The sequence below is a fragment of the Sciurus carolinensis genome, chromosome 15 (assembly GCF_902686445.1).
Source record: "Sciurus carolinensis chromosome 15, mSciCar1.2, whole genome shotgun sequence".
Taxonomy (NCBI): domain Eukaryota; kingdom Metazoa; phylum Chordata; class Mammalia; order Rodentia; family Sciuridae; genus Sciurus; species Sciurus carolinensis.
In genome coordinates, this window is record NC_062227.1 from 23,348,787 (window position 1) to 23,363,766 (window position 14,980).

The 14,980-nt window shown below is 38.7% G+C and overlaps 1 protein-coding gene across 9 annotated transcripts in view; it reads right to left on the reverse strand.

The window, feature by feature from the left end:
* The window catches only part of Ptprm (protein tyrosine phosphatase receptor type M), an 819,218-nt gene that overhangs the window by 114,652 nt on the left and 689,586 nt on the right, over positions 1–14,980 (reverse strand). For all 9 annotated transcript variants that reach the window (XM_047526252.1, XM_047526251.1, XM_047526249.1 and 6 more), the window contains one exon: positions 3,505–3,592. In XM_047526252.1, the coding sequence (XP_047382208.1) occupies positions 3,505–3,592 (88 nt within the window). The remainder of the gene's footprint in view (positions 1–3,504; positions 3,593–14,980) is intronic.

Consider the following 14,980-nt stretch of genomic DNA (forward strand, 5'->3'; position numbering starts at 1 on the left):
ACTGAGACTAGCTGCTCTGTTGCTATGGTCCAAAATTCATGTTGAAACTTAATCCCCAACAAAACAGTATTAGTGGGTGGGACCTTCAGGAAATGATTAGGCCATGAAGGTTCTACCCTTATGGCTAGGGTTAGTGTCTTATACAAGGGCCGGAGGAAGTAGTTCAGCCCTTCTATGCTTCTACCCTTCCATCATGGGCTGACACAGGGTTTGCCCCCTCTGCTGGAGGACACAGCAACAAAGTGACAACTATGAAGCAGAACATAGCCCTTATCTGATACCTATCCCGTCAGCCCCTTGATCTAGAGCTTGGAATTTCCAGCCTTTAAAACCATGAGAAGTAAATTTCTAATATTTACAATTACCCAGTTTGTGGTATTTTGTTACAGAAGAGGAATGGACTAAGTTACCTGTAAAGGCTAAAATATTCACTATTAGACCATTTATAAGAAACATTTGCCAAACCCTGCACTAGATAATAATTGCTTGAAGAGCAGTACCCATTTATTTTTAATCATCTTTTTATAGCAGTGTCTAGCAAATAATAATGATCAATAAGCGCTTGTTGAAAGAAGGAATGAATTCACACACTCTTTGTCCATTGTAAGGAGATTATCCCAAATATCATATCATATGATATTTCTGTGACAAAAACTGCAAATCAGATATACAGATATACAGGGTCAAATCAAGAGAAGGTAGGCAGAAACTCCAGGAAGCAGGGAGAGATGATGCTGAATAAGAACTTTAGAGGAGAAATGTACTTGGAATGCAGTGGGAAGCTTGAAAACTTTTTACAGAAGGAGAGAGATACAGGGCCATCACCATGCTGGCCTGGAAGGGTTATGCCTCCTCCCAAGTCTACAAAAACAAACTTTTCTAATAAATTTAACTAGAGCTTCATTGTTTCATATCACAAAAGAACAACTACCTACATACTAGATCACAAACAAGTGACTTCATTTCTCCATATTGTCACTTGAAAATAAGCACTTCACTAAGTCCTATGAAACTATTTTACATTTGTGCAGCATTTGTGGTTTTTACATATCTCCATGAAAAAGTCAGTATACATTTGGGTCATAATACATTTGGGTTATAAGAGGCTGAACCATGTGTATCTTTTCTTTTGCTTTCCTGACACTCCGTGTTCAGGGGTGCTGCCCAGTGCTATCCAGCCGGGCATCCTGCTTTCTCAGACAGGACAGCCCTGCTGGCTACTGTTATTCTTTACATCATTCCTAAAAAGTCCTCTGACAGCCTGTTCTCACTGTGCCCATTCTGAGCTAGGTCGCAATGAATGAAAATAGATTAACAATTAATATCTGTCCCCACTGTCCTCCTTAGATAATAGACATGAAGCCATTATACAGAACTTCTGCAGAAGGCAGAGGCGGCTCCAGTTTCTTGACAGAGGGCCTCAGGCATCAACCTTAGGGACAGAGGTCTTAACTTGAAGGTACTTTTAAGTGTAGTTTTTACTTACTTTGTATATTTATTAGGATTGGAGTGGCCTAGAGAATTCAGGGATGGGGAAGGAGGGGCCAAAGTCTCCTTTAGCTGCTTTGCCACTGAGGCTGACCTGTGAAGTGTGTAATGCTAAGGGTCAAACTAGGCCAGTGGGACCAACACCCAAAACACACATCAGACAGTGGAGACAGAAGTGGCTCCCCGGTTGGAGTCCTGCCTCCACATCTTATTAACTGCATAGTCCTTTTATCCTCCTTAACCCTCAATTTTCTCACCTATAAAATAGAATAATATTACCTATTTCATAGTGCTGCATCTGGGAGTAAACGAGGTAATGCATGCATAGAGCTGTGTCTAGCAGAAGTAAATGCTCAGTAAATACTAAATTTTCATAGTTGAAAATTCCTTATCTGAAATGCATGGGACCAGAATTTTCAGATTTTTCAAACTTTAGAATATTTGCATATATATGAAATGAGATATCTCGAGGATGGGACCCATGTCTAAACATGAAATGTTTTCATTTCATACACACCTTATATGTCTAGACATCCTTCTCAGAATTACTATAGCACTGTATACACAGCTGTCACCGCAGGACTGCAGCCTCGGAATCTGTCCTCTGCCTGGTCTTTTCTGTCCCAGGGGCAGGGATAACATCTCATCTTGATGACCTTTATATCCCCAATCTCTGACAAAATGTCCTACAGGTGCCAAATGAATTCCCTGAGGGGCAATCAAACCCCGGACCTTGGGGTAGCATCTTCCATCTACAAGGACCTTAACAAGGTCTCTGAAGCACCAAATAAATAGGGCATGCTTTAATAAAACCCACGAAACACATGAAGCTAGCATTTGTACTCTGCAAAGTTGGTGGTTCGGCTCTATTTATGGCCAAAGGAAAAACAAAAAATGCTTGCTTGGGACGTTTCATATTCTATGTGAGCCCCAACCCTGTGGATCTGCACTGACCAAGAGTCTTGTGTACCATTTAAATTCAAATAATAAAAACAAAATAAAAAGGTAAAAGTCAGTTTCTCAGTCATCCCAGTCACATTTCAAGTGCTTAGCAACTTCCTGTGGCTTGAATAGAAATTTCTTTGGGGCAGCATTGCCATAGATGCTGTGGTGTCAACCTAAGAAATGTTAATTCAGGCAAACAGAATTCAAATGCATTTTCTCAATCAAGTTTGTTCTTTTATACATGGTAAGGCAGGGTGAGTTACATGTTCTCTCAGCCTTGTTGTTTAGTTTATGTGTCTTTATAAACAGTGCTAATTCTGTTAGGTTACTATGGTGGGCCTGTCACTACCGTCATGCAGTTATGTGTGACTCAGAGCAGTCTAATGCAGGGGATGGATAGCTTGAGCCTGGGGAGAAGGAGGCTCATCAATCTACCACGTGTCTCAGTGTTGTTACGGAACATTAATGAGGTTGGGCGCAATTTAAACCCCGTCTGAGGCATTATGGATTGGTAACGTTCAGTTTCACCAGCACAGGGAATTTCTGAGATATAATCCTAGATCTTTTGCTAATGAGTATTGTGATATGGGGACTATCATTTAACTTCTATATTTCACTTTCCTGCCGTTAGAATGGAGCTATTACTGACCTTACCTAACTCAGAGTCCAGAGGATTAATGAGTTAATGTTCACAGGGAACTACAAGCTCCTTGCATGAAGGCAGGCTGTGCATCATGATTTCTATTTGTTCTATGAAGCAGCCGGGAAACATTAGGACTGGGGTGCTTACTCCTTCTAAAATGCATTTTCCTTTTCCACATTTTAACATTACCTCTATTCCTGGAAACTTAAATCGAAAAGTAAAACTGGGCCCATGGAGAGAGCTCCCTGATGTAGTGGCAACACTCAGATAATTTTTCTTTCCCTTAGTAGGAGCATAACACTAGCCCACTGCAGCAGGATGAAAGCAGCAACTGCACTGTAAATTCTCACTGCATGAGCCTGGTGGTCAGTCTTATTAGATGCAGAAAGAAAGTTCTACAACAGCACAATTACGCTGTCAGCACTCACATGCAATGATATTCCCATATCTGTTCTTCATTCTGTTCTCATCTTTCTTAGCGGAATCCCATGGTGCAGACTGTCCTTCAAAGAAACTCTGGAAGAAAGAGAAAGTGACACTAAGCATTACAATTTGGTGCAATAAACAGAGGGCTCTTAACCAGGGAGGGGTTCTTAGAAATGTGGATCAAGGGTCAAGCAGGAAAGAAAGTCCATAGGAATGAGGTAAGGGATTATTACACTGTAATATATTTGAAACGTTTCATTTGGCTTTTCCTAAACTTTTTTTTCCCCTACAGTTAATATCTTACAAACACAGGGATAAAAATTGAAGAGTGAACCCACAATTTATTTGTACAAGCCAGTAAAAATGGTCACATGGGGGCTGGGGAGATAGCTCAGCTGGTAGAGTGCTTGCCTTGCAATCACAAGGCCCTGAGTTCGATCCCCAGTACCGCAAAAAAAAAAAAAAAAAGTCACATGGTCATACCCATCCTACCTGAATAATACAGAAAACATTAATTTTTCTCAATTTATTAATCATATTACCACTTTTCAATAGTCTTGTAGGAGACAGGAAAACATCTTTTTTTTTTTCCATCAAAAATTGCTAACTGAAAGGTTTTTTTTTGGTTAAAATGGTGAAAGTAGGTAAGCTAAGACTTTATGACTTTAAGGCTAAAATCTGGTAATATACTCTGCTGGAGTTTTCTCTTCATTTTTAATGGAGCTCAGATGTCCATTTATTTAAGGATTTGGCATTATTATGCCCTGGGTCTTTAATCTTCATGTTATTAGATTTTCTTTCAGTTCTAGTTATAATGAAAATGTCTTCTGCCATCAGTGGACAAAGGAAAAAAAAATGGGACTTTTATTTCCACTTTAGTCCATGTGACATCTTCTTTCTGTGAAATCAGTTATTCAGGAGGTTATGGGAAGAATGTAGCAAAAAAGATTTAGTAGAACTGATTTCCTGTCTTTGCCACAGCTACCCTTAGACTTCTTGGTCCCATCTGGGAAACTAGAAAATTGGGGAAGGAAGGAAAAATAAAGGTAGAGTAGGTACACTATTCTGAAATATTTGAAGGCCATAGAGCACGGCACCAGGATCGTGTGCCTTCAAGCATGCCCCAAGATGGCTTTCAACAAGTTCTTCAAAATAGAAACTCTTCCTTACTCCCTAATCTCCATCCCACCATTGTGGCCAAGCACTTCCATCCCTTGCCAATAGTTAAGTCTGTGGTTCAAGTGAACATGACTTATTCCTTTTTCTGGGTTCTGTTCTCTTACTAGATAATTTGCTCTCCACAATAGGACACGGCTGCCACAATAGGACACAACTACTCACAGACTCCAGGAATTCTCTGCTCCTGCCACCTGCATATCACATGGCATCCTGACCATGTATATAGCAGACAGTGCTTGGCATGTTCTGCAGTTTCTATGTCTATTTCTGCCACCAAGGTGTGAACTCCCTGAGAGCAGGGACTACATGCTTATCATTTTTTATTTGCCGAGAGCCCCTGCCTCATAGTAGGAATTCAATAATTAGTATGGAATGAATGAACAACTACATTATTTGGTTACAGTATGTCTTGGCTTTAATTTTAAAGCTTTTTTCTATAGCTCGAATGTGTGAGGGGGTTCTAAGACTTGGAAAACTTGTCTGTCTTGGCCCACTCTTCATTATTATAATAAAATACCTGAGGCAGGCTACTTATGAAGAAAAGAGGTTTATTTAGCTCACAGTTTCAGAGGCTGAAAGTCCAAGATCAGGTGGCCCCACATGTTGGTTTCTAATGAGGCTCTAATGGTGGATGCTATCACGGCAGGTACATGTGTGAGGGGGAGTGATCACATCTCCAGATAGGAAGTCAGAGAGGCTCGGGTCCCACAGTCCTTCCTGGGGGCATACTCTAGTTGACCTAGGACCTCTCACCAGGCCCAACACATGAACCCTGGGGGAAAAACCACATTCAACCCACAGCACTGCCTGTGTTTGTTCCACGGTTTGTAGATTCTTTTGGCCACAGAGGGTAAAATTCATGCTTTTTTTGACTTGCTCAATCTTGATGATGCTCTTATCGCATAACTCAGATCTCCTAAAAGACTGGCTGGGGAGCCTAATCCCAGGTGTGTCCCTCTCAGGCTTCAAGATCTGGTCACTGGTACATCTATGCCATGGAACAGCAGGAGCAGACACCAACTTATAACATGCAAGAGCAAAAAGACAATAAGGGTCGAATTTTAAATGCATGGTCTTATAGTCCCTCAACTGTGAACATAATTGATAAATAATTAACACAACAGTTTTTACATTAATGTAGTATATGCCAATAGCTCTATTAATAGAGCCACATCATAAATTACTAGTTGCAGGATAAAATTCTGGAGAATGTAGGAGGAATACACATAAAAACATTTTGGGGTTACTAATAAACTAAACCAATAAAAATACTAGCATTAAAAAAAAATCACTAGTTTATCCCATCTAGAACAAGACCATGATACAATCAGAACATAAACATGTAACATGTAGCAAGACACAAAACTTTAACTTCTATTTTGTTCTATTATATGTATTTAAAAATAGCTCAAGGGATTTTGAAGTCAGATACTCTGGCTTTGAATAGCGTCTTTGTTACTCTATGAATGACAATTATTTTTATAGTTGAATAATGACTATTATTTGACTTGCAACAATGTAATTTTACTTTGAGTTTGTCATGATTTAATTACATTTTACTTCCCGTGCCTTTTCTCCCCATCTTAAAAATTCTCCATTTTTTTTCTTTGTAGGAAGACAGAAGAAGATAACTGACTTTGAGGGAGACTCTGAAGTTTCCCAATAAATCCACAGCTTCAACCCAAGGGGAAATGTTCCCAGGTCCCCAAGGCATGGCCCACACCTGTGCCCCAAGAGTCCCCTCCTGATCCTAACAGAGGTTTTCCTGAGGGGTGTGGCATCCACGTTGCACCTGTGCTATTTAGCATTTGTGGTAATCACAGGATTATCAAAAATCCTTATATTTAAAAACAATTCTTGTAATTTCATTGTTTTCATTTAACTGATAACCAGGAAATGGACACAAATCAACAAATGGAAAAATACCCAGTCTCATTCCAATTGAGCACTACAGTTTTCAGAAGGATGGGGTCCAAGTAGTGTCTACATCTAAGCATTAATGCATCCAGGCTCAGGGGGATGACTTCCCAGCTCTCCAGCTGAGGGACGTGAGATGAACAGACCTCAGTGTGTTCTCCCTCTTAATCCACCACTCCTGTCCTGACAATGACATTGAAGGGGAAAAGAGTACTAAGTCTACTTATATACATGCAGCCAACAATTGCTTTCCACACCAAGATCATACCTCTTTGTCTCTAAATGAAGATTTACAACAAGAGAATATAAAAGACACCAAGTAAACTTTGTCTAAATGTTGATTATTTTTTCTAAAATAGCAATTTTTTTCTTAAATGATTTGTGTTCATTGCAGGGAAGCAATAGCAAGAGAAGCTGGGAGTCCTTGCTGTGACCCTCCCAATTTTCCATCTAGATATTCTGTGAATCAATTGAATGGCAAAAAAAAAAAAAAAAAGAAATTTAACAAAACAAACAAAAACAAGAAGTGCTTTGAGAAAAAGACTAGATGACTATTGCTTCCATAGAAGAAAGCCACTGCCTACTGGCTTCCTGTGGACATGGTGACTGTGGTTTGCATTTTCTGCAATAGTTCTGCTTCCAATTACATTAGCATCATTTGCCCAGGTGTTCTTACCCTTGGCCTGGAAAAGTAGTAATATACCTAGGGGACCCCAAAGAGAAGAAACCAGGGGCTTTCTAGATTGACTTCTCTTGCTTCTGCTTCCTTGTTCTATGTGGATTTAAAGTTTTCCTTAGACTCAGTTTTAAATGTTGCAGCTTTTCATTAGTATATACTTTCAAAATATCAGAGGAAAAAATTTACCTTTAGACACCCTCTTATGCCTAAATAAGGATAAAAGTCAACAGTTTAAATTTCTAGTTAGAAAATAAAACTTTATCTATAACAGGGTATTCAGAGAAGCCATGATATGCTGCAGGGATCTTTCACATGCTAAGTCCCTCACTGCCTTTCTGGTTTAGAAATTCTCAGAGCAAAAATAGTCATTGGGGCAAGAACACTGGTCATCGGCACTGTGGAGTACACAACTAATCCACAACCAGGCCTGACACAGATGTGAGGGCCTTAATGTAGTATGTATACTTCATTCTTTCACTTTTACTTCCCCTGAAAGACTGAGATTTCTATGAAGCCCCTGGCAATTCACCTCTTTTTTTGTGTGTGTTTGTTTTTTACTTTATTTTTTCAGACCATGAGATGGACAGAGTCACTAATAAATCCATCAGCAAAATATATCTATGGATCATGTCCCTGGGGCCATCTGCAATTCTGCTGTTCAATAATTCCGTTATGTTCTTTTCCACATAGTTCTTGTTTTTGTAACTATCTTTTAATGAATTAAGCAAAATCAAAATACAAGTTTTTTTTCCTGTGCATTTTTCTGTGTTCTAAAGAAAAAAAGCTTCTTTAGCTATCTTTTTAAGAGGTCAAAAGTCATACAAGTTCCTTAAAATTACATAAATTGAATGACTAAATTCTTTGATTAGTATTCTATTTTGAACCAATATTCTCAGGAAAAAAGTAATCAACACATAATCTATGTCGTATCTAGAGAAGAATGGCTTCTATCAATTTGTTGAAAGTACAGCACACCAGATTTTGAATCCTCCTGGTGCTGAGATTGAAAAAAACATTGTTTCTTGAAGGAGTCAGAGTTTTCCAAACATAAGCTAAGGGCTCATGGGAAATTTTGCTTATCTGCTCCTTAAATTTCTCTATTATGTTCCACTTGAAGTACAGTCTCCAATTCCTCCTCTTTCTTTCATCTCATGGTTTTTGCTTGACAAAATTATGAGCAGGTTCATAAAATCAAATATGAGCAAAGCACAGATGATTTGGGGAAGAGGCCCAATAAGAGAGAACAGAAGCAATGGATGGGGAACTAAACCGAAAATCATCATTTGGGGACAAGGACTTGCTATCTTAGGAGCAGCAACTTAAGGACAAGCCTGGGAGACAGATGATGATGGCCCATGTTCCCAATGCTCTTTTTATAGGAGGAATTTTGAATATGATGTGCACATTTAGGCAATATTTAGTGTTTAGGGCAGATTTTTTAATATGCAGGTACAATTTAATGCACCAACTATGAATTTTTTTATTATGCAAAAAAAAACACTTTATATATTTTGGGGATTTAAGTTAATGGTCTCACTGCACCTTCTGTTAGAATTTTCATAAATATAGTTATGCTTTTATTCTACTTAAAATGTAATTAAAGTGTTTCCTCTGACTACCTTAGCTCATATATACTGAGAAAAGGCAGCAAACCTGGGAACCACTCTAAAAGAGTAATAAGTCTCTGAAACAATAAAAATGAAACCAGGCAAGCTCCAGTGAATACCAATGACTCTCTGCTTTAAGATGCAGCACTCTCCATGGGCACAGTGCAGAAGGAAATTGAACATCCTGCACACTGTCATTTTTTTCTGAATAAGAAACATGTTTTTGTGATTCAATAACCTCCTCCCCCACCCCTCAAACCACCATCATTTTCCACAGGATATAATTCTATATCTCAGTTGCCCACCTCTGGAGAATGTTACTCCAAAATGATTCAGTCTGTTAAATATGCCACAGTTCCCAGATATTAAAAGAGAGCGAGGGGGCGGGGGAGGGAGGAAGAGAGAAAGGGAGGGAGAGGGGGAGGTGGGGAGAGGGGGGAGGGAGAGAGAGGGAGAGAGAGGGAGGGGGAGAGAGAGAGAGAGAGAGAGAGAGGAGAGAGAGAGAGAGAGAGAGAGAGAGAGAGAGGGAATATTCTGTTCACCAGAAAAGCTTCCAGAAAGGGATGCAGGTCAAGGCTGGACATAATGTACAGTACGTTTTCAGACAGCATAGGGTCAAGTGTTTCAGAAGCTTCTGAAATCGAAATTTTCCTCCCTTCCTCTTATGAATAAAATTGAGCACGTAAAATGACTAAAGTCATCACCCTGAAAGAAGGGAGATGAACTCACTGGAGCATGCCGAGTCTCCGAACTTTCTTTGTTTTCTGCCCATACTTCTCTTCTCATTCTTCCAAGCATTCATTTTAAGAGGTCCATATAAACTATTTATTGCTACAGCAGTAAAGCAACTGAAGAGTCCTCACTTTGCCTGATGGACCACAAAGTGCTAATGCTGATGGGAAGAGGTCTCCTGATGTTCAGGCCCAGTGGTTGCAGTGATCACTGGTCACTGTCATTCTCTGATGTCCAAGACAAAGGCATTCAAAGGGAACAAGTGATGCTTCAAGGCAAAGAATGTGGGGATTGGGTGGAAACTAGTATCTAGACTGTTATTTCTAAGCATCTAACTGAAATCTAAATGTGAATGTACACTGATTCTTTTTCTTTTCTTTCTTTTTTTTTTTTTAGTTGTAGATGGACACAATACCTTTATTTTATTTATTTTCTTTTTAGTGGTGCTGAGGATCAAACCCAGTGCTTCACACATGCTAGGCAAGTGTTCTACCACTAAACCACAACGTCAGACCTCATTGATTATTTTAAAGAAGTTGATAGTTTCTCAGCATTTCAAGTGGCCAATGTTGCAACTTAATCCAATTTAAAATTTTGCAGAATTTTTTTTTAATTTTATTTTGCTAGATTCAAGAGGGTAGAGATCTCAGCAACACTTGCCCTGTGACTACTTTCCTTTACCTAATGTTTCTCTTCTAACAATGGAGTACGGGGTTGCAGTTTTAAAAGTCTGTGGTGTTTTAGTGCCCAGAACATCCTCTTGATGTTTAGCTGAGTTTTAGAACTTGATTCTTATTCTTTGGAATATTATACCAAATGAAAGGTTTTATAAATGAATTTTCACATCAAAATCATATACTTCCTGTTGATTAATATATGCTTATATGGTTTTTGAAACTATTCAATGAGCACTGTTTTTTCCAGTACTGGGGATGGAACCCAGGGCCTTGTGCATGCTGGACAAGTGCTCTACCATTTAAAGTACACCCCAGTCTCAGATAAGCATTTTTAATTCTGTTGCATAAATAAGGAAATTGAGGCTCCTCTGGAATAGAGAGCTAATAAGTAGAAGAGCTGGGGCCCAGAGCCTGATCTCCCCACTTGAACTCAGTGTTACTGCCATTTGGCCACACAGTTGGCTGAGAGCTTGGGGCTTAGTGTGTGCTGCATTGTAATGTACATGTAGCATTCTGAAGTCACCCTGGTCACAGTTCACACACTACCCAGCATGTCCGGTTTCCACTTTTTATGGAATAAGTTCAGTGACACACAGCCCTGCCACCATCTGCATAGTGATTCTTCTGGGGGAACAGGAAAATGTGTACCCTGGAGGAACCCTCAATCTACTTACTTTTCTTTCTCTTTACATTTGCCCAATTTCAGGAGCACCCCTTTTTCCTACATTCAGAATCCTTGAAGTAGTCAATTTCTAGCAATAATGTGGCATTATCCTTCAAGGGTACTGAAGTAGAAAAAATTTTGAGAATCACTAATAAAATACTGAGAGAGAGAGAGAGAGAGAGAGAGAGTGAGAGAGAGAGAGAGAGAGAGAGAGAGAGAGAGAGAGAGATAACACGTGTGCATCAGCCCTTCAGTTGAGTGTTGGAGGAAAAAGTGGTGAAAATGGTAATTGTGAAGCAATCCTGGCTGCAGAACATTCTATGGACAAGGCCAATGTTCAGTGGAATTACAGAGATTGATGCACACATGGTAGAGAATCTTTAAAAAGGGATGCTTTCTATATAATTGGGGTGAGGGTGAATGTCAATGCAGCATTAATTTTAAGAAGCAGAGAATGACTGGTAGGGACTTCTTAACCCTTTCCTGACCTGCATTTCTCTTCCCTTTGCATGCCCAAAGACAGATCAATAAAAGAGATGCACATCCTCAGCAGTGCCCCGGGCTCCCTGTTGATTGGGATGCCTTCTTAGGGCTGGAGGCCTCTGGCTTCCTGTACATGTGATGATGTTCTCAGATTAGAGTTTTGGGAAGTCCTTGGTTTCCTAGCATTTGACCCAGAAGGGGGCTTTCAAGTACTCATTTTGAACAGACTTTTCATCAAATTGAAATTCAAATTTGCAGACATATTCTTCCCTCAAAGGGTCTTTGCTGCTTATTATTGAATGAGAACAGGTAGTGAGGGTTGGACAGCAAGGGCTTTATAGCAGTATTTACATTTTTCAGTTAAAATTTAGTCAAAGTTTACTTTTTTGATTTCTGTTTGAGTTGGGTCTTACCTATCTCTTGGTTATCCTGTTTATCAATGAGATCAATCAATCATTGAAAGATTCCAGAACATGGATCTGTCCCTGTTCTCACTGCATTATCTTGGAAATCCCAAGGTCAAAGTAATCACATGGGGTGCCAAATCAGTAATATTAATGAGTGACCTAAACAAGTACTTAAAAAAAAAAGACTACACTGTTTAAACTACTTGAAAGTATCTGATTCAATTGCTTTATAATTTCCACAAGTCATGCTGGGTTGAGGCCCTCCCTCAGGGAAAGCCACCCACATTTCAGAGATAGCAATTTTCATCTACCCTCTGATGCAGATACCGTGAGAGTTTGGGATGCTAGCGCTGCTGGAGAACTGTAATTTCCTCCACCTCTGCATCTGACTTGAAACTGGTTTGTCACTTAGCCGGTTTTACAGGCACCCAGGTCTTCAGAGACAAGGAAGAGCACCTCCCTGGGGAAAATTAACCTGAAAACACCTAGAGGTAAATGGAGGTTTCTGCAAAAAATTCAGCATCTCCTTTCCTCCTGAGAGCTGCCAGAAAAGTTGAGTTCTTACTTACCTCTTGCCTGCGCCATTGCAGTGGCTTTCTAACTGTTCCCTCTACCACTCTCCAGTTATATGCTTGTCTCAGAGTGAGCTCCTTAATGCATGCCAGGTCCCGTCACTTTCCTACTTGAAAACCTAGCAAGTCTCCCTACAGATCACATAGCCATTGGAAGGACTATGAGACTCAACCTGTGCAATGCAGTTAGCATGCAGTGAGTGATTAATAAAGGCTGCTACTGATGGCTCTGGTTCTAATGCTAAAGCCTGAGGCTATGATGACAAGACACATTTGCTTACTGTGTTCTTTCAGTACCGGGGGTAGCTGTTCTTTTCGTGCAGATGTTAAACCCAAACCCTCGCACATGCTCAGCATGCACTCTACCACTGAGCTAAATCCACCTCCACCATTGGGGTATGTTTTATTCTTGCCCCTCTGCGGAAAAAAAAAAAAAGCAAATATCTTCCTTTTGGTGGTGTTCCTTGGAGAGCTGTGGATTTTTAAAGTCCTCACCTCAGAAATCAGCACATAAGCTCTATCAAATGTGATTGAAAGGCTAAGGATACTTATTTAGAGATGACAGTCTTGGATATGAATAGTGTAGCAGAAAAAGGAATTTTAATGTGTGATTTGTGACTCTATTTTTGACATGTATTAATTTGTAAAATCTCTCAGTACAATTCCCAGAATCTCCCTGCAATACCCAAGTGGTGATGATTAAAGGTTAATTTTACAATAGAGAATTATTTTAAAATCTAGAAAACAAGATTAGAAATACCTTTTCAAACAGTTTAGTGAAAAATAATTACATCTCAATTTACTGTCAGAAAGCCCAATGTCTCCTCTTATTTTCATTTTCATTTCATATTTTTTTTGTGGGTGCTGGAGATCAAAATGAGGGCTTCACAGGTGTGCTAGACAATTGTTCTACCGCTGAGCTAAACCCCAGCCCAAAGTGTACTCATAAAAGCAAATAGTTTTATTTAAAAATTATAACTAAATGGTATTTGGGGGGGTCACAGAGGCTCTTCTTTCTTGACTGATTTTTATCCAAATGTCCTTTCATATTAAGGATTGTGGCTTCCACCACTTCGGAGTTACTCAGACTGCTTGTAAATATATATATGTGTGTATGTATACATATATATATAAATCAGAAGATTCATACATCATAAATACATTTAAATTTAATATTTTTGAATCTGATTCTGAAGAAAATGTTTTAACAATTATATACTCATATCTAATACAAAATAAATTACTATCATGTTTGAGAATAATCTGAAAAGGCACTTTTTACAGGGGTGGTATTGTACTCATAATTTTAAAAAATTCCTCCAGTGTTCCACAGTACAGTTTTTACTTTCCCCTTCATAATCACAATTTGCTGAAAGGATAACAATTAGTTTAAGTGAACCAAGGTCAGATGCTAAAAGGAAGTAGCCAAAGTTGTATTTAGAATCTGCTGATGTTTTTTAAAAAATGAAAAGCTGGCCCTAATTCAAGTTTCTAGACATTAGATTAATATTGGGAGCATAGGGTTCAATTTTTTATTTAGAACTACAAGTTTTGGGATTAAACTAAAAGTAAGATGCTTCATGCTATTAAAAGTACCATCATAGAACATTTTAGAGAAGGCAACAGAGTCAAAAGTAAAAGAAGGTAAGTTCAAGGGTCAATTCTGAAATGCAAACAACAAAGATCTAATGCCCTTGGAGGACCTCTATTACTAGCTCCATCCTAAAACAGAATGAATTTTCACATGATATCTAAATCTTTGTTTCAGCAAATAAAATTCCTGAAAGGGAATTTGGAATTTTACCAAGAAGGGTAATAAGGAAAATAATCTTGGGCTCAAAAGATTTTGATTACTTAAGAATAGTTTCACTGCAATCGTAATAAGCTATTAATTCAGTGGTGTTAAAAAAACAACAGGTAATAATAATACCACATGTACAGCCAACTTGCTGTGTTCCAAGTACAGTGATAAGTTCTTTACCTAAAATTTCTCAGAGGTTAGCTTCGCTGACATGAATCCTTCACTCTCTCATTATAGCTGTAAATTATGCTCATGAAAAGAGACCTCAGCATATTTTAAAATTAATTTTAATGAATAACTATTACTACCAGTGAGTTAAGACATCACATTGGTAACTAACAACTTTAAAAAAATTAAAATTACAACAAACAATAACTTTTAATTTTTAAGTACATACAGATTGCTGGGAAGTTGCAAAGACAATATGGAGAGGTCTCATGTACTCCTCACCAAAGTACAATATCAAAACCAGGAAATTGAAACTGGCACAGCTTCTGTGTATAACTCTATGCTGTTTTATGTCACCTGTAAATTTGTGTAACTGCCACCCCAAGAAAATACAAAATTAGTCCATTATCACAATGAAATCTGTTCATAGTAACCTAACCTCTCTTAATTCTCAACATCCACAAGTCTACTCTTCAACTTTATAATTTCTATAACATTTCTAGAATTTCTCTAAATGGAATCATGAAGTATGTGCCCCTTTTCCCACAGCACAGTGACCTTTAGATCTACCAAAGTTACTGCATGTATCAAT